Genomic DNA, 19,500 nt, shown 5'->3' with positions numbered 1-19,500 from the left:
ACCCTCCAATACATGTACACACACACACAAACCCAGGCAAAACACATATCACACCAAAACAAACAAATGAACAAACAAATGAGCTCACACACACACACACACACACACACACGGGCAAAAGATCTACAGCAAAACACCCTGTCTCACTCTCTACCCCCCTCTAGTGCCCCAGGACACTCTCTATGATGCCCCTGCCCTTGGTATATCTTTCTTTTTTCTCTTGGAGCTTGGCACACTGCGATGCAACCAGCCACATTTTCATTTTCTAAGAATGTGTCTGGGACTATGTGGAAATAAAGATTGCCGTGTAGGTCAGGTTTGCAGCAGGCAGCCTCCTAGTGAGGGTGCACGTGCGCACGTGTGTGTGTGTGTATAAACATCAGGAGGGGAAGGGAGCTTGGCAGGCACAAAGAAAGGTGTCCATGGGCACCATATTGAAGACCCCAGGTATATTACGTTTTAATTTGTCAGTTAGCCACCGAATTTCACTGCTATTTGACTCGGTTCATCAGACGCCCTCCCCCACAAAAGTGACTGAGGCAAGGATATCTGTCCAACATCTTCTGCGATGAAGACCAACTTGTTCAGCTCCTCTGCAACCTCACTGACCTGGTCACAGGTAACGACAATCAGGGCCGGCACTACCATTACGTGGAGTCATGAGCCTGCATCAGGCAGCAGAGCGGGACGAGCGGCGAATCACACTGCTTTTCCCTGCCCCCCACCCCTCCACAATGGCCCGTTGCTACCTCCCTGCCACCTTGGCTGCAGCAACAGCCACCACCGCCTGCCAGGTCACTCGCTTGGCCTCCTTCACTTGCCCCTGCCTGCCTGGGCACTCACACATTGTGTCCCAGCCGCAGGCCTCCTGCAAGAGGTCTGCCCTCCCCTGCCAGCAACAGAAATGGAGGCACTGCACCAGTCCACAGAAGGGCAGCCCCGGCTCCAGGCCAGCCCGTCTCCCACCTGGCACGGGAAAGGGCAGCTCGCTGGTGCTTCTTGCTCCTACGGCCAAGGCAGGCACACACGGGCAGGGCAAGAGGAACTGGGGGGGGGGCATGCTGTGGTGGCTGCAATGGGGGAGCAAGGGAGCAACGGAGGGAGTGGCTGGCCAATAGACTGGCCAAGCCAGCGCGGGAGGGTGGGCAGCAGTGCCACCTAGCTTGAGGCAGCAATAATCCTTGGGCCAGGCCTGACAACAATCCATCAGTTTAAAATTCTGTGGGCTCTGTCAGGGACGAGAGGGTGTGTTGCCAGCAATGTGCCTGCCTCTTCCGCTTGTACTGTACAATACACGATCAACTACTTTGTAGGTTGTGGAGTGTGATGTGCAAACCCAGACTGCTGGGTTGTTTAGGAGCTGTGAGTTGAGGGGTAAAAGGGGAAGAGGCTTGTTAACAACAACCTATTGGTTTTTAAACTGATGAGTTGTCTTTTACCAATCCTTTAGTGAAATTGTGATAATTACAATATAGAATGTGCATGTCTGAACTGTTTCTGAATGATAACGTTACTACATTACTACTACTAAGACCAAATAATACAAACTTTCTTTTTACTTACCACAATGTTGATGGTTTCTATTCCCAATTCTTGTTTTATGTTTCTATTTATCAGCTAGCAGAAAGGTCTATTTTAGGGTATCTTAGGGTGCAGCTGTGTTGGGTTTCCTGTTTCTGTCAACAATTTTGAACACTGGGTACATTTCTGGTTATTGTTTGAATACAAACTAAATAATTCTATTTCTTAATATCACAAATAAACCCAACAGTGCTATTTTATGCGCTATCTGCAAACTGCACATCTTTTGGGAGGGCTGCCAAAAACTGAATTGAAAATAAGTGAGTACTTTGTACTCAGCTGAACCTTAATTTATTCAATTAGATTTAAATGGGGAAAATGTTCCCATGTTGGTTTTATATGGACTTCTATTTAAACGTTTCTTGTTTTCTAGATGATGAGTCCACAGGAAGAAGAAACCTCTTTCAGGTGGCTAGTCGCCAGCTAATTTCTCCTTTAGCTCAAATGTGAATTGATGATCTTTCCCATTCTGGATCATATGAAGCATAAACAGGGTTTCAATCTATATTTTGGAATGTGGTTTATATAGTACAAATCGGCTGTGATGTGTTTCCAGGCACGTTTGGATCTTTACTCAGTTAAGTGTGTCTGTGTCCAGCAATGCATTTGCTACTTCCTAGTTGGAGACAGACAATAGTTTTATCAGAGAGTTGAAGGCCTCCAGTGGCCAGAGTTATCATGCTCTCTCGTAACATCTAGAATTGACTACTACAATGTGTTATACATTGGGTGCACCTTTGAAGACTATTTGGAAACTTCGGTTAATGCAAAATAGAGTTGCCGGGCTGTTGACTGAGACTGGTTGATGGGAACATATCTGGCTGATATTGAAAGAACATCATTGGCTTCCAGTGTTTTTCTGAGCACAGTGCAAAGGTTGCTTACCTTTAAAGGCAGGTACCTGAAGGCACGCATGCATGCTCCTGCACCAACCTGCCCCTGCACTGAGGTCGTCTTTGGAGGCTGCCCTCCAGGTGCTCCCCCCCATCTCAGACGAAGTGGACGATTGCCAGAAGTAGAGCCTTTGCAGAGGCGGAACCCTGTTTGTGAAATTCCCTCCCCAGGGATACCCTTTAGTGCTAGGCCAAGGCCAAGGCATGTTAAGTCTCCCAGGCCTTTTAATATATTTTAATGTATTTTTCTTTCTTAACATTATGTTTTATTTGTGCAGTTTGTCTTGTTTTTCTAAACTTCCCTGGAAGCTTTGCTGAATATACTAGATGGATCCTTCAAATAAACAGTTGTGTCTTCTGTCACCCCACTTTTGCCTCTGGTAAACAGTTCTTTCAGGCGTTCATATTTTCTGCCCAAACCTGTCAAACCTGCTTGACCCAATGCGACCAGGGCCAGCTCCAGGTTTGAAGGGGCCTCGGCAAAGTCGCCTTTGGTGGGGATCCCTCCATCGGTAAGCCTTGCTGAGTTGCCTGGCAGTGGAGGACAATGGCACACTGAGCAGTGGTGGGTGGCTGGATGGAGCTGCCATTTTAATTTCTCATCGTGTCCCAGAGCAAAGCTTTGTCAGTGGCATGGGGGGGAGGATTTAAGTGGCAGCTAGCATGAAAGGGAGGCAAGGCAGGAATCAGCGGTGGGTTTTGTTAGGGCACCTGGGCCCTAGCAGCTGTCTGGGAGTGCAGCATGCCACTGTCAGCCCTGGACGTGGCAACGGGGCAACAGAAATAAATGTTTCTGCACTGCGCGAAGTGGTGCCTCACGCAAGCCACTCTGAAAAACTTTTTTGAAAAAGAAAACCACTGTTGCTGCAATCCTATATCTACTTACCTGGGACTAAGTCTAATTCAGCTCTGAGGTTTACTTTTGAGCAGACATGTATAGGATTGCACTGATAATCTCCTAGCAAACATTTGCTACAGGCACATATCACACTGCTGAGCTGCACGAGCTGTGATCCACCAAGAGGATTGCAGCCCACGAAGCATGCTGTAGTTAGCCCAGCGTTTGACATCTCCACTGTTTTGCAGCCCCAGGCAGGCTGCAAAGACAGGTTCATAGAGGCTGAATCTACACACAGCAGTTATACAGTTACCATTTTCATAACTATTGGTGCCCATTGGTGTCATGTGTATCAATAGTTACGATAACGGTATAAATGCTATGTGTAGATTCAGCCAGAGTCTCTCCACGTATGGCTGCTGTACTGGCTTGCTTCCAGTTTGCAACATACAGCAATCATTACTGTATTGTTTCTGGGCTGCATTCCGTTCAGTGGCTCACAAATTGTGCAGGTCTTCTCTTAAAGGTGTTCCAGTTTGGCTGAGCTAATCTCCTTTGCAGCAGCTTCTTCATGGCTCTTTTGATTTCTTTGTTCCTGAGACTGTAGATCAGAGGGTAAAGCAAGGGGGTGATGCTGGTGTAGACGAGTGCTACCATCTTGTCCCGGCCCGGTGAGTAGTTGGATTTGGGCCGGACATACATGAAGGTGGCACAGCCATAGTGTAAGAGTGTGACAGCCAGGTGCGAGGCACAAGTAGAGAAAGCTTTGCCTCGGCCAGCAGAGTCACGGATCTGCATTACTGCCACAGTGATGCAGGTGTAGGAGGTGAGGATGAGGAGGAAGGGGAGCAAGAGGAGGACGACGCAGGCTGTAAGAAGGGGGAGCTCACTGATGTAGCTCTTTGTGCAGGCCAGGTGGAGTAGTGCCGGGATATCGCAAAAGAAGTGATCGATGTGGTGGGAGCTGCAGAAAGGCAGGTGGAAGACAGCCACAGTCAGGCCCAGGGAGACCGCAAAGCCGCCGAGGCAGCAGAAGAGAGCAAGCTGGAGGCAGAAGGCCTGGCTCATCGTGGCCACGTAGTGCAGGGGCTGGCAGATGGCCATGTAGCGATCGTAAGACATGGCTGCCAGCAGGAAACATTCAGCCCCGCCCAGAGCCACAAAGAAATGCATCTGGGCAGCGCAGCCCACAAAGGAAATGGTGCTCCGGCCGGGGCTGGCAAGGTCAGCCAGTGTCTTGGGAGCAATGACAAGGCTGTAACAGAGTTCAATCGCAGAGAGCTGGCAGAGGAAGAAAAGCATGGGAGGGCGGGAGGGCTCAGCAGCCACCGCGAGCAGGATGAGGAGGTTTCCTGCCAGAGTGGCCAGGTGCACCATGAGGAAGATGAGAAAGAGCGGGGCCCGCAAGCGGAGCAGGTCCGAGAATCCGAGCAGCAGGAAGTCCATGGTTGCCCCAGATGATGTGTGGTTACCCCTGTCCATGCAGTTTCCACAGTACACCTGCAACAAAAGACACAGGAAGCCAGAGCACGAAAGGAGGGGGAGGGAGGCCAGCAGCTACCATCTCTGCCAAACCACGGCCAGTGGACGCTTCCTGTCACCTAGACTCCTATAGTGAGCGGATCAGCATTGTCACAACTGAAAGAGGCCACCTGGACAGGTATCTCTGGGGGCTGCCTGCAACAGCCTTCAGATGACAGATCCTAATGCTCACGTAAACTTCAGGTGTTATTCAAGGGCGGTCCAAAGTACCGTAAATTATGGGCAGAGAAAATATGGCCAACTGGCAACCCACGGTGGCACATGGAAGCAACGATCTGTCTTTATCAAATGTTAATCATAGTGTGGAAAAAACAACAACAACCCAGTTTTAATTGTAGAGAAATGAGGCTTCATGTGTATTTTTGATCAATGTTGTTATTACCTCATGTGTATTCCAGAAAGGCAAAAGACTGCTGCCAACCTGCCCCTTCGGATGATCTTTCAGGAAGCAAACTTGTTCCTCGGCCTCTGCCAGTTGGTTACACAGCCCTACTGGTAGGTTTCCAGCCCTTGGACATGTGTCTGGAAAATACAGTAGCCTCCAAAATTCTGAGGCTGGCCCGCCTGGTCTAACAGTCCAGTTGCCAATTTTAATCTGAGCAGTGACCTGCAACAAAACTGTTGTTGTTGTTGTTGTTGTTTTCATAAACAAAGTATTGTATGATCAAAACAAAATTTAAAATTATCACTTTCTAGCAGGAAAACGGTGAGAGATCCTTTGACATCCCAGTGTCCCCATGTCATCATTTCCTAGAATCATAGAATAGTAGGGTTGTGCAGAAGTCCAACCATTCTGGCAGGCAGTGGCAGCAGAGACTGGCCATATTACAAACCAAAATATCCCACATATGCCAAGTCTAGCAGTATTAAATTTGTTTATAGGGGAGGCCAGTGATTTAAACAGTAAGGAGCTGATTACTCATTTACTTGTAGCTGCCAGATCCACGATAGCTAGGGTTTGGAAGGGATTCACCTTCCAGGGATTAGATTATTAGTATACCATGGTCTGGCAAATTATCATAATGGAAAAAATATTGCACAAGTTGAAGGTGGCCAGGGGTCAAAGCAAACACAATTCATTTCATGCAATATGGTCTGACTTTATCGCATATATGAACAGAACAGAACATCAATATTTGATTCCCTTGCACTACAAAACCCTATGGCTTTTACAAGGAAGAAAATAGATGAAGAATAATCTTGAGTCTGTCCATTAAATATCTAGTAGCACTGACAAGAATTACCTGTGACCTCTGTACACCCTGATGGAATTTGTTTTATTTTGCTTTGTTAATATTACTGAAATTCAATAACAATCTGTATGTATATAAAAAAGAAAAGAATAGTAGGGTTGGAAGGGGCCTATAAGACCATTGAGTCCAACCCTCTGCTCAATGCAGGAATTCAAGACAGAGCATCCCTGACAAATGGCTGTCCAGCCTCGTCTTGAAGGCCTCCAGTGTGGGAGAGCCCACCACCTCCCCAGGTAATTGGTTCCATTGTCGTATTGCTCTTACAGTCAGGACGTTTTTCCTGATGTTCAGCTGGAATCTGGCTTCCTGTAACTTGAGCCCATTATTCCATGTCCTGCACTCTGGGATGGTCGAGAAGAGATCCTGGCCTTCCTCTCTGTGACAACCTTTCAAGTACTTGAAGAACACTATCATATCTCCCCTCAGTCTTCTCTTCTCAAGGCTAAACATGCCCAGTTCTTTCAGTCTCTCTTCATAGGACTTTGTTTCCAGTCCCCTGATCATCTTTGTTGCCCTCCTCTGAACCCTCTCCAGCTTGTATGCATCCTTCTTAAAGTGTGGTGCCCAGAACTGGACAGTACTCCAGATAAGGCCTAACCAGTGCTGAGTAGAGGGGAACTAGTACTTCCAGGGATTTGGAAGCTATGCTTCTCTTAATGCAGCCAAAAGAGCATTGGCCTTTTTTGCAGCCACATCACATTGTTGGCTCATATGCAGCTTGTGATCGACAACAATTCCAAGACCCTTCTCACTTGTAGTGTTGTTGAGCCACGTATCCCCCATCTTGTAACTGTGCATTTGGTTCCTTTTTCCTAGGTGCAGAACTTGGCATTTATCCCAATTAAATGTCATTCTGTTGTTTTCTGCCCAGTGCTCCAGTCTATCCAGATCACTTTGAATTTTGTTTCTGTCTTCCAAAGTATTAGCTATCCCGCCCAATTTTGTGTCATCTGAACATTTGATCATTATTTCCTGCACCTCCTCCTCCAAGTCATTAATAAAAATGTTGAACAGCACTGGGCCCAGGACTGAGCCCTGCAGTACCCCATTTGTTACCTCTCCCCAGTTTGAGAAGGTCCATTGATAAGTACTCTTTGAGTCCGATTCTGTAGCCAACTGTGGATCGACTGGATCGTTGTTTCATCTAGCCCACTTTGAGCTAGTTTGCTCATCAGGAGATCATGGGGCACTTTGTTGAAAGCTTTGCTGAAGTCGAGGTATATGATATCTACAGCTTTCCCACGGTCTACAAGGGAGGTGACTTGATCAAAAAATGAGATCAGATTCATCTGGCAGGACTTGTTTTTGACAAATCCATGTTGGCTTCGAGTAATCACTGCATTGTTTTCCAGGTGCTTACAGATGGATTGCTTTATCATCTACTCCAGCATTTTCCCAGGGATTGATGTCAGACTGACTGGTCTGTAGTTCCCAGGTTCCTCCTTTTTACCCTTTTTGAAAATTGGGACAACATTAGCCCTTCTCCAGTCATCTGGCACTTCCCCCGTCCTCCATGATTTCTCAAAGAGAATAGACAGCGCTTCTGAGAGTTCTTCTGCCAGTTCCTTTATTACTCTAGGGTGCAGTTCATCTGGCCCTGGAGATTTGCACTCATTCAAAGTAATTAGGTGTTCCTTGACCATATGCCTATCGTTCTCAAGCTGCAATCCTGCCCCTTCAGCCTGTACTTCGCCTTTGCCAGGGGGGTCATAGACCCTCTTTTGGGAGAAGACTGAGCCAAAGTAGGAATTGAGCACCTCTGCCTTTTCTTTGTCATCTGTTATCGTTTTGCCATCCTTATTTAATAGCTGAACAGCCATTTCTTTCCTCTGCCTTTTACTATGCATGTAGCTGAAGAAAGCCTTTTTGTTGTTTTTGGCATCCCTCGCTAACCTCAGCTCTTTCTCAGCTTTAGCCTTCCTGACACCATCCCTGCAATTCTGTGCTACCTGCCTGTACTCTTCCTTTGTTACTTGGCCTTCTTTCCACTTCTTGTATGTGTCCTTTTTTGTTTTCAGGTCATCTCTAAGCTTTTTGTGAAGCCACATTGGCTTCTTCTGTTGTCTTCCACCTTTTCTTCTTGTTGGAATTGTTTGTGATTGTGCCTTGAGAATTTCCTTTTTTAAAAGCTCCCACCCATCTTGGACTCCTTTTGTCGTTAGCGTTGCTTGCCATGGGACCTTACTGATCATTGTTCTGAGTTTATTAAAATCAGCTTTCCTAAAATCCAGGGTACGCGTTTGGCTACACTTGGCTTTTGCTTCCCTTAGAACCAAGAACTGAAGTACAACATGGTCTCTTTCCCCCAGAGTTCCTGTAACTGCTACTTGATCCACTAAGTCATCTCTGTTGGTTAGGATCAAGTCAAGGATAGCCGATCCTCTAATTCCTTCCTCTACTTTCTGTAGGAGGAAGTTGTCCGCCACACAAGTCAGGAATTTCCTGGAGGGGCCATGTTTTGCAGAATTTGTCTCCCAACAAATATCGGGGAAATTGAAGTCCCCCATTTCTACTACATCATGCTTCCTTAAAACATTGGCTATTTGCTTTTCAAAAGTTTCATCCTCGTCTTCTCCTTGATTGGATGGCCGGTAGTAGACTCCGACCACCAGGTTCCTTTTATTCTTTGCTCCATTTATTTTGATCCAGATGCTCTTGATGGGGCTACCAAGCTCATCCTCCTGTATTTCTGTGCAGAGATATGTATTTTTCACATACAGTGCAACCCCACCTCCCTTTCTGTTCCTCCTGTTCTTTTTGAACAAGTTATATCCTTCAATTGCTGTATTCCAGTCATGAGAGTCGTTCCACCAAGTCTCAGTTATACCTATCAAGTCATAATTTCCCTCCTGTATTAAGAGTTCAAGTTCGTTCTGTTTGTTTCCCATACTCTGGGCATTAGTATATAGACATCGAAGACCATGTGCTTCATAGTCTGGCTTTCTTCCTACATGTGTCTGAAGACTATTATTGGGCGCTATCAGAGCTGTTCTCTCCGTTGCAGTGCATGCGCCTACGTCCATTGTTACCCCCAACATTACATCTCCCTTCCCCGTAGGATTCAGTTTAAAGCCCTCCTGATGAAGTTCTTCATGCTGTGGCCAAACACATTCTTCCCATCCTTTATGAGGTGCAACCCGTCCCTTGCCAACAGCCCATCTTGCAGGAAGTATAGCCTGTGGTCCCAGAATCCAAATCTCTCTCATCGGCACCACCTTCGTAGCCAGTCATTCACCTGGAGTATCTCTTCGTAGCTCCGCTTGGCGGTATCATTTGTTCCCACATGGATGAGAAGAAAGGGATACCTGTCAGTGGGCTTTATGAGTGCAGGCAACCTTTCAGTCACATCTCTAATTCATCCTCCCGGGAGACAACATACCTGGCGAGTCCACAGGTCTTCGTGACATACTTGGGTCTCGATCCCACACAGCAAGGCATCTCCCACTACTACCACTCTTCTCTTCTTCTTCTTGTAGGCCTGGGTTTCATCGCCTCTGTTTGACTGACCTTCAGCCTCTTGCTCACTCTCATGCAGGTTCCCCTGTGATTCTTCCTCTGCAGACTGTCCTCCAGTCTCATCCGCAAGTACCTGGAATCGGTTCCACAGCTCCACTGCTTCCACTGGTGCAGAGTGGCGTCTAGTTCTTCTTCTCCTAACTGTCACCCTTTTCCAAAGAGTATCCTCTACTCCATTTTTCTTCACCTCAGCATTTCCCACTGCCTCATCTTGCTGTTGCTCTTCAAGCTTCTGGTCTTCCCTTTGCTGCTGTAGTTCCCCCCTTCTGTCCAAGAACTCTTCGTGTTCTCTTATTCCCCGGAGGGTCGACAGTCGCCGCTCCAGTCCACTTACTTTTTCTTCCAGCAGCGTGATCAACTTGCACTTGTTGCAGGTGTAGGCCATGTTGTTCTCAGGCAAGAAAACAAACATTGCACACACCTTGCAGGTCACCACCACTGGAGAGTCCTGTCCTTCCATTGCCTCTTTTCCCTTTTTGTGTCTAGCTTTGTGATTGTTGTAGACTAGCCTGTGCCTGTTCCTCTACTCAGTAGAGGTTAAAAGCAGAGTCCCACTGGTGTGGAAGTGTGTGTTACAAGACAAATAAATGGGAAAAAGTTAGTTAAAAAATAAAATAAAAAATGAAATAAAAAATAAAAAAAATGTTAGGGGCCTCCCCCTTGCCCTCCCCTGACAAACTCCCCTGGCCAACTCCTGTTTGCTCCCCCTGTTTGCTCCCCCTGTTCGCTCGCTCTCTGGGAGCTTGCCTGCTTCTGTAGTCCCTGGACCAGCTGGAGCAGCTTGCTCTGCTCTGCTCAGCTGGGAGGCGGGAAAGAGACTGAAACTTCCTGCCCACTCAGCTAGGGATGTTAGAGTATTTCTCCACGAATCTCGGGGAGGCCGAATGCCAGCGCATTCGGCCCCCTGAAATTGGTGGAGAAACGGTCTGCCCCCCCGCCCCCCCCCAGGACGGGACTTACCTTGGCCAAATGTCCCTGGCGGCGGCTCTGGCGGCGGTTCGGTGGCGGCGGTGGCCGGTCTTCCGACCGGCTGCAGCCACCACCATTTCCAAGTAAAAAAAAAAAAAAAACGTGATAGGCTATGTAAAGATTTACGTAGCCTATCACGGCTAGATTTAAAAAAAAACACCGTGATAGGCTATGTAAATCTTTACGTAGCCTATCACGGCTGACTTAAAAAAAAAGAAAAGCGCATACACAAATGGCGGTGCCCACGGGCGCCGCCATTTCCGTTCCTTATTTTGGCACGTGTAGTCTACATAAACATTTACGTAGACTACGGCAAAAATAAGGGCAACGCAAATAGCGCTTCTTCTTTTTTTTTTAAGTCAGCCGTGATAGGCTACGTAAAGATTTATGTAGCCTATCACGGCTGACTGCAGGGACGCAAACGGCGGCGGCTATGGCCGCCGCCATTTGCGTCCTGGCAGGAGACGAGGTTCACGGCCGGAGGGATGGGGCGCCTCCCCCCCGGCCAGAATTTCGGCCCGGAGGGACAGGGTGCCTCACACCCGCCCAGAATTTCGGGGGGAGGGATGGAGCGCCTCCCCCCCACTGCGAAGCAAGCGTCGGGATCAGGTAAGGGACTTTCGTCCATCCCTACACTCAGCTGCTGGGAGTACTCAGGCCACCCCCTGCAATTCAGTTGGAGCTCTCAGAAGCACCTGGTGAGCTCACAGCCACTCAGAAGGATAAAGGGCAGCCCCCTGGGCTTCCTGCAGCCCACTTACCTCTTAGCCTCTGTCTCCTTTGTCTCCTTTGTCTCCTTTGTCTCTTCTACCACTGCAACTCCCCTGGCCAACTCCTGTTTGCTCCCCCTGTCCGCTCGCTCTGGTCGCTCGCTCTCTGGGAGCTTGCTTGCTTCTGTAGTCCCTGGGTGGGTAGGTGTTTTTGACTTCAACTCCCAGAAGCCCCTGCCATCATGGTCAAGAGTTAGGCATCTGGGAGTTGGTTCAAAAGATCTGGAGATCTACTCTTTGCCCACCCCTGAAACAGATTCCTGAGGAACTGCCTCAGCGTAGAGCAGTAATCCCCCAGCATCACCTTCTGGAATCAACCATCCAAGTAGGAGCAGTACTACTGCAATACTAGTGCCCCCACATCCCAACTTGGTCAGCAGTGGCGGCTGGTGGGTCCGATTTCGGTGAGGCTGTGAATCCATTCCGGGCTTCAGTCAGAACCAGCCAGAACTCTAAAGGAGGTATCCAAGGTGCTGAACCCTAGTCCCAAAATATCAACTAGTACTCAAGATGAGGCCTAACCAGTGCTGAGTAGAGGGGAACTAGTACTTCCTGGGATTTGGAAGCTATACTTCTATGAATGCAGCCCAAAAGAGCATTTGAAAGGAGTACGACAAGGCTGCATATTGTCGCCCTGCTTGTTTAACTTATATGCAGAGTACATCATGAGAAACGCTGGGTTGGATGAATCACAGGTCGGAATTAAGATTGCCGGGAGAATTATCAACAACCTCAGATACGCAGACGATACCACCCTAATGGCAGAAAGCGAAGAGGATCTAAAGAGCCTCTTGTTGAGGGTGAAAGTGGAGAGTGCAAAAGCTGGTTTGAAACTCAACATTAAAAAAAACTAAGATCATGGCATCTGGCCCTATCACTTCCACTACAAATGGAAGCAGTGACAGATTTTATTTTCTTGGGCTCCAAGATCACCGCAGACGGTGACTGTAGCCATGAAATTAAAAGACGCTTGCTCCTTGGGAGGAAAGCTATGGCAAACCTAGACAGCATAGTAAGAAGCAGAGACATCACCTTGCCGACAAAGGTCCGTCTAATCAAAGCTATGGTTTTCCCAGTAGCAACGTATGGCTGTGAGAGCTGGACTATAAGGAAGGCTGAGCGCCGAAGAATCAATGCTTTCGAACTGTGGTGCTGGAGAAGACTCTTATGAGTCCCCTGGACTGCAAGGAGGTCAAATCAGTCAACCCTAAAGGAAATCAACCCTGAGTGCTCATTGGAAGGACATATACTGAAGCTGAATCTCAAATATTTTGGCCACCTACAGCGAAGAGAAAACTCCCTGGAAAAGACCCTGATGCTGGGAAAGATTGAAGGCAAAAGGAGAAGGGGATGGCAGAGGATGAGATGGCTAGATAGCATCACCGATGCGATGAATATGGACTTGAGCACACTCCGGGAGAGAGCGGAGGACAGGAAGGCCTGGCGTGCTATCGTCCACGGGGTCACAAAGAGTTGGACATGACTTAACGACTGAACAACAACAAAATAGCATTTGCCTTTTTTGCAGCAACATCACATTGTTGGCTCATATTCAGCTTGTGTTGAATTTTTGTGAACCGCCCAGAGAGCTTCAGCTATTGGGCGGTATAGAAATGAAATGAATAAATAATAAATTGTGATCTACAACAATTCCAAGATCCATCTTGCTTGTAGTACTGTTGAGCCAAGTATCCCCCATCTTGTAACTGTGCATTTGGTTTCTTTCCTTTCATGTGAAAAGGCTTCTAGCTTAACCTATTCTCTGACATGTATGCTTTATACAGAGGCAAATTTTCGCATGGGGGATGCTTCATGCAAGTGACTACTTCATGTGGATTCTAAGCTTACATGGGTTGTCTTTACCACATCATATTTTAACTGGGCCCTAGCCTGATGAGAATAAAAGCATATAATAGACATGGACAGGCATTCGTATAAAAGAGATCTGTATATAATAAAGTTCAGTCATTATACCTGTATCCAAGCCTCTCTTAGTTGTCCCAATGTCTCATGGGGGACATGTGGCTTTAATGAATGATTTACTTTCATTTTTTTCTTTTCATTTTATATAAAGAAGTAGGCAAAGAACAAAATGAAAAAAAAATATTCACGGAAACCAGTAATTAAAGTTTCCCCAACACACAGGAAGGGACACTGAGACAAATAAGAGAGTCTATTCAAGGGGAAATTAGGAGACTATTCATCAGCAGCAATCAACAGGAAGGAATAAACTGGACAGGTCCTGCAAACAGGAAGCTTTTAATTAACATCTGAAAGGAACTTTTGTGAATGGAACTTGTGAGTAAGCAATATTGAAAGGTCTTGTCCATAGGCAAAGGCATTGCTAGTTAATACAGAACAATATTAAATGCTATGTGAAACCTCTATTTTAATCCACTTCATTCATTTCATTTCATTTATTACATTTCTATACTGCTCAATAGCCAAAGCTCTCTGGGTGGTTTACGAAGATTAAAACCTTAAAAATACAGTATTATGCATAATATAAAAACAGTTTAGCTATGAACATATAAACAGAGCAGACACATATATATCCCATGACCTGGTTAAAAACCTTGGGGGTTGGACTGGGTCGTCTTATAGGCCCTTTCCAACCGTACTATTCTATGATTCTATCATGTACTGCTAAATGCCTGGGAGTCGACTTCCAGCTAATTACATAAAAAGTACTGCTTCCACAGCATTGACTGGGTACTGCCCTCTTGTTGTGGACAATTTCTAATTGTGTGGTGACAGAATTTTAGTGTGTGTTGGGTGTGTGTGTGTGTGTGTGTGTGTGTGTAACAGTATGCCATTTGAAGAAGGCTGATGGCCAAACTAAGTACATGGAGCAGCCATGTCTGTTTTGTATTACATGAAGCAGTGCAAGGGGCGGCGGGGGGATATTTACATTAAAAGGTTCATGCAGAGGAGTGGATTGTGACCCTTCCCCCTCTGGATTTTCTGGCCCTGCTGTGTTTTAAGCAGTTTTCTTCCAGCATGGTCAGTTTCAGAACTGGTTCCAGGCTGGCTGAGAACTGCTTAAAGGAGGGATGTGTTTTGCTCCCTTCCCCTCCATACCCCTTTTCACATAGAATTCATAGAACCATAGAATAGTAGGGTTGGAAGGGGCCTACAAGGTCATCAAGTCCAACCCCCTGCTCAATGCAAGAATCCAAGTCAGAGCATCCCTGACAGATGGCTGCCCAGCCTCATCTTGAATGCCTCCAGTGTGGGAGAGCCCACCACCTCCCTAAGTAATTGGTTCCATTGTCGTATTGCTCTAACAGTCAGGACGTTTCTCCTGATGTTCAGCCAGAATCTGGCTTCCTGTAACTTGAGCCCACTATTCTGTGTCCTGTAGGGATGGTGGAGAATTCCGCCACAGATTTCAGTGAGGCCGAATGCACTGGCATTCGGCCCCCCAAAACCCATGGTGGAATGGCCTCCCACCCCCCGCCACCCCGCGGAATCCCCCTGGGACGAAGTTTACCTGGGGCGGAGGCAGAGACGACTCTGGCAGCGGCTCCGGCTGGTCTCTTGGCCGGCTGCTGCGGCCGCAAATGGCGGCTGTAGTAGTGGCCGCCATTTGCATCCTTCCAGGCTGCCGTGATAGGCTACGTAAGTATTTATGTAGCCTATCACGGTAAAGGTAGCCACGCAAATGTTACTGTTTAGCTACGCAAATTAGCTACGCAAATATTAGCTACGCAAATATTTACCATAAATACTTACGTAGCCTATCACAGCAAAGAACAGGGGCGCAAACGGCGTAGCGGCCACCGTTTGTGTCCCTGCTCTTTGCTGTGATAGGCTACATAAAAACTTACGTAGCCTATCACAGCAGCCTGGAAGGATACAAATGGCGGCCGCTATGACGGCCGCTATTTGCGGCCGCAGCAGCCCAGCTGCAGCTGGAACTCCAGCTGCGGCTGGCCCTGGCTGGCAGCTCCGCGGACCTGCTGCGGAGAGGAGCAGAGCCGGCCGGGGAGGATTCCGGGGGGAGGGACAGAGCGCCTCCCCCTCACCGCGGATGCCCCACCATAGAACCAGGTAGGTGTTTTGTACATCCCTAGTGTCCTGCAGTCTGGGATGATCAAGAAGAGATCCTGGCCTTCCTCTCTGTGACTACCTTTCAATTACTTGAAGAGCACTGTCCTATCTCCCCTCAGTCTTCTCTTCTCAAGGCCAAACATGCCCAGTTCTTTCAGTCTCTCCTCACTAGGGATGGCGGAGAATTTCTCCCCGAATCTTCGGGAGGCCGAGTGCCAACACATTCGGCCCCCCAAAGTTGGTTGGGAAATTCTCCACCGGCCCCCCGCCCCCCCCGGGACGGGACTTACCTTTGGCGAATGTCCCTCTCGGCAGCGGGTCCCGATGGCGTTTCGGCGGCGTTTCGTCGTGGGCGGCGGCGGCGGCCGGTCTCCCGATCGGCTGCCGCCGCCGCCATTGCAAAAAAAAAAAACTAAAGGAAAAAAAAGCAAACAAACACCCGTGAAAGGCTACGTAACGATTTACGTAGCCTATCACAGCTAGATTTCCAAAGTCAGCCGTGATAGGCTACGTAAATCGTCACGTAGCCTATCACGGGTGACTTTGGAAAAAAAAAAAAAGCACGTATGCAAATGGCGGCGCCCATGGGGCGCCTCCATTTACGTTCCTTATTTTGGCACGTCTAGTCTACGTATAGATTTACGTAGACTACGGTGAAAATAAGGGTACGCTATTTGACGATTTACGTAGCCTATCACTGCTGACTTTGGAAATCTAGCCGTGATAGTCTACGTAAATCGTCACGTAGCCTATCATGGGGTCTTTTTTTTTTTTTTTACTTTTTTTTTTGCGGCCGGGGAGACGGGGCACTTCTCCCCAGCCTGAATTTCGGCCGGGAGAGGCGGGGCGCCTCCCCCCCCTCGCCTGAACTTCGGGGGGAGAAGTGAAGCGCCTCCCCCCCACCGCGAAGCCAAGCTGCGAAAAGGTAAGTGACTTTCGTACATCCCTACTCCTCACAGGGCTTTGTTTCCAGTCCCCTGATCATCTTCGTTGCCCTCCTCTGAACCCTCTCCAGCTTGTCTGAATCCTTCTTAAAGTGCTGTACCCAGAACTGGACACAGCACTCGGGATGAGGCCTAACTGGTGCTGAGTAGAGGGGAACTAGTACTTCCCGGGATTTGGAAGCTATGCTTCTATTGTTGTTCAGTCGTCTCCGAGTCTTCGTGACCCCATGGACCATAGCACGCCAGGCCTTCCTGTCCTGCGCTCCCTCCCGGAGCGTGCTCAAGTCCATATTCATTGCATCAGTAATGCTATCTAGCCATCTCATCCTCTGCCATCCCCTTCTCCTTTTGCCTTCAGTCTTTCCCAGCATCAGGGTCTTTTCCAGAGTTTTCTCTTCGCATTAGGTGGCCAAAATATTTGAGCTTCAGCTTCAGTATCTGTCCTTCCAATGAGCACTCAGGATTGATTTCCTTTAGGATGGACTGATTTGACCTCAGTCCAGGGGACTCGTAAGAGTCTTCTCCAGCACCACAGTTCGAAAGCATCAATTCTTCAGCCCTCAGCCTTCCTTATAGTCCAACTCTCACAGCCATACGTTGCTACTGGGAAAACCATAGCTTTGATTAGACGGACCTTTGTCGGCAAGGTGATATCTCTGCTTCTTACTATGCTGTCTAGGTTTGCCATAGCTTTCCTCCCAAGGAGCAAGCGTCTTTTAATTTCATGGCTACAGTCACCGTCTGCGGTGATCTTGGAGCCCAAGAAAACAAAATCTGTCACTGCTTCCATTTCTTCCCCTTCCATATGCCAGGAAGTGATGGGGCCAGATGCCATGATCTTAGTTTTTTTAATGTTAAGTTTCAAACCAGCTTTTGCACTCTCCACTTTCACCCTCAACGAGAGGCTCTTTAGATCCTCTTCGCTTTCTGCCATTAGGGTGGTATCATCTGCATATCCGAGGTTGTTGATAATTCTCCCGGCAATCTTAATTCCGACCTGTGATTCATCCAACCCAGCGTTTCTCATGATGTACTCTGCATAGAAGTTAAATAAGCAGGGCGACAATATGCAGCCTTGTCGTACTCCTTTCCCAATTTTGAACCAATCGGTTGTTCCACGTCTGGTTCTTACTGTTGCTTCTTGACCCTCGTACAGGTTTCTCAGGAGACAGGTAAGGTGGTCTGGTACCCCCATCACTTTCAGAATTTGCCACAGTTTGTTGTGATCCACACAATCAAAAGCTTTAGTGTAGTCAATGAAGCAGAAATAGACATTTTTCTGGAATTCTCTTGCCTTCTCCATGATCCAGCGAAAGTTGGCGATTTGATCTCTAGGTCCTCTGCCTCTTTGAAACCCAGCTTGTACTTCTGGTAGTTCTCGGTTTGCATACTGCTGAAGCCTAGCTTGTAGGATTTTGAGCATAACCTTGCTGGCATGTGAAATGAGTGCAATTGTGCGGTAGTTTGAACACTCTTTGGCATTGCCCTTCTTTGGAATTGGAATGTAAACTGACCTTTTCCAGTCTTGTGGCCACTGCTGAGTGTTCCAAATTTGTTGGCATATTGAGTGCAGCACTTTAACAGCATCATCTTTTAGGATTTTAAATAGCTCAGCTGGAATTCTATTAATGCAGCTCAAAAGAGCATTTGCCTTTTTTGCAGCCCCATCACATTGTTGGCTCATATTCAGCCTGTGATCTAAACTAATTCTTAAACTAAGAAGAATAACGCAGGCAGGCACTCAAAAGTGTGAAGAAGGAAGCTAAGGGGAACCGCTGCCCAATGCAAGTAAGTAAAAAACTTAAAAAGAACTTTGCTGGATCAGACATATTTTTTTCTATCCCCGGATCTTGTTTCCAGCAGTGACTGGCCAAATATTTCTAGGAAACTGACAAGCAGATTCTGAAGGTAGCTCCACTCCTGGGCTTTTTGACCATTGCACACCTGATTTCCTGCTTAAGTTGAAAGTTCTTTTTAACTGTTGCTGGACTTCTCCTCCATGAATCTTAGTCTTTCTTCACACGGAGCTTTTATCTTGACACTGAGATTGTTCCTTCGCGGAAATTTGCAGGCTCTTTACATGATGCCGTGACCCTGCTGTGACTCTCCAGAGCATCTCCTGCACTAAATGCCCTTTGTTCCATTTTTTAATAGATGTAGATCACAGATAATGAGCTATCAAATTACCCTGTTGTGTTCCTTTTCAGTTTCCTCCATGAAAAGAGGAAAAGCAGCAAGAAGAGGAGTGAGATCAGTGAAAGATAACGGAAGACTCAGATATGGGGAGAAGGAGGGCGGGAGCAGAGGGGGGAAAGGAAATGCGTGTAAAGGGAGTCAGTGGTGATCCTGCATTTAAAACGGATGCAGGAAGCCCAGTTTTAAATGCAGAATTTTCGGCTGGTGTAGAGATGCCCTTAGACAGACCTCTCCATCCTCTGTCTAAGCTAGTGATCACCACCATACCTTGTGAAAACAAACTCTGCAAGTTAATTATGTGTTGTATGAAGTAGCACTGCGTTTTGGCAGTCTCAAAACTACATGTCAGTCAGCTTCATGAAGTGACCTCATGTTTTAATATTAGGAGAGAGACCAAACAATCTCTCCCTATCCACTCTCTCCATGCTACTCATAATTTTATAAACCTCTATCACATCCCCCTCTTAAGCTACAATCTTATAATCATTTACCTTGGAATAAGCCCCATTGAACTCAATGGGATTTGCTTTTGAGTAGACATGCATGGGAATGCACTGTAAGTTAGTCATTGCCCTGCCCGCCTCCAAACTAAAAATCCACAAGCAACAACACACAAGAACAGAAAGTGTTGGAAATGTATTGCAGCTATAACATAAAGCAAATTGACTCCGCTCACCTGGAAGTCTGTGTTCAGTTTGTCTGTGACAGCAAGCAGTGTCCAGAGAGAGAGATGAATACAAATCAGGGGAGATGTGGAGAAATCAGGGCCCTGATAAGATTATGTCTAGACAATTAGACAGCTGATAGGCGATATGAGAGTATATACTGTATCATGCATATGGCATGGTGGAATTAATTTGGTCAGAACATCTCTACAACCAAAAATCAAGTGGGCATATATGAATGCTAAAATCAAATTTCAACATTTTCCTAACTGGACAATGT

The 19,500-nt window shown here is 47.2% G+C and overlaps 1 protein-coding gene across 3 annotated transcripts in view; it reads right to left on the bottom strand.

Annotated features, from left to right (window-relative positions):
- Nucleotides 1–19,500, bottom strand: part of LOC146352891 (olfactory receptor 10AC1-like) — a 33,996-nt gene that overhangs the window by 12,413 nt on the left and 2,083 nt on the right. The window contains exon 2 of one of the 3 annotated variants that reach the window (XM_084835116.1): nt 3,711–4,812. The exons of 1 other annotated variant lie outside the window; for it this stretch is intronic. In XM_084835116.1, coding sequence (XP_084691242.1) covers nt 3,802–4,794 — 993 coding nt within the window. In that variant the 5' untranslated portion in view covers nt 4,795–4,812 and the 3' untranslated portion in view covers nt 3,711–3,801. Of the gene's footprint in view, nt 1–3,710; nt 4,813–5,377; nt 5,462–19,500 lie in introns of those variants that run through there. One more of the 3 variants, XR_014787877.1, reaches the window with a different exon arrangement.

Source organism: Heloderma suspectum, chromosome 2 (assembly GCF_057233095.1).
Source record: "Heloderma suspectum isolate Gila_16-S chromosome 2, 16-S_ref, whole genome shotgun sequence".
Taxonomy (NCBI): Eukaryota; Metazoa; Chordata; class Lepidosauria; order Squamata; family Helodermatidae; genus Heloderma; species Heloderma suspectum.
The sequence above is the reverse complement of the archived record's forward strand: the minus strand, read 5'-3'. Positions and strand labels throughout refer to the sequence as shown.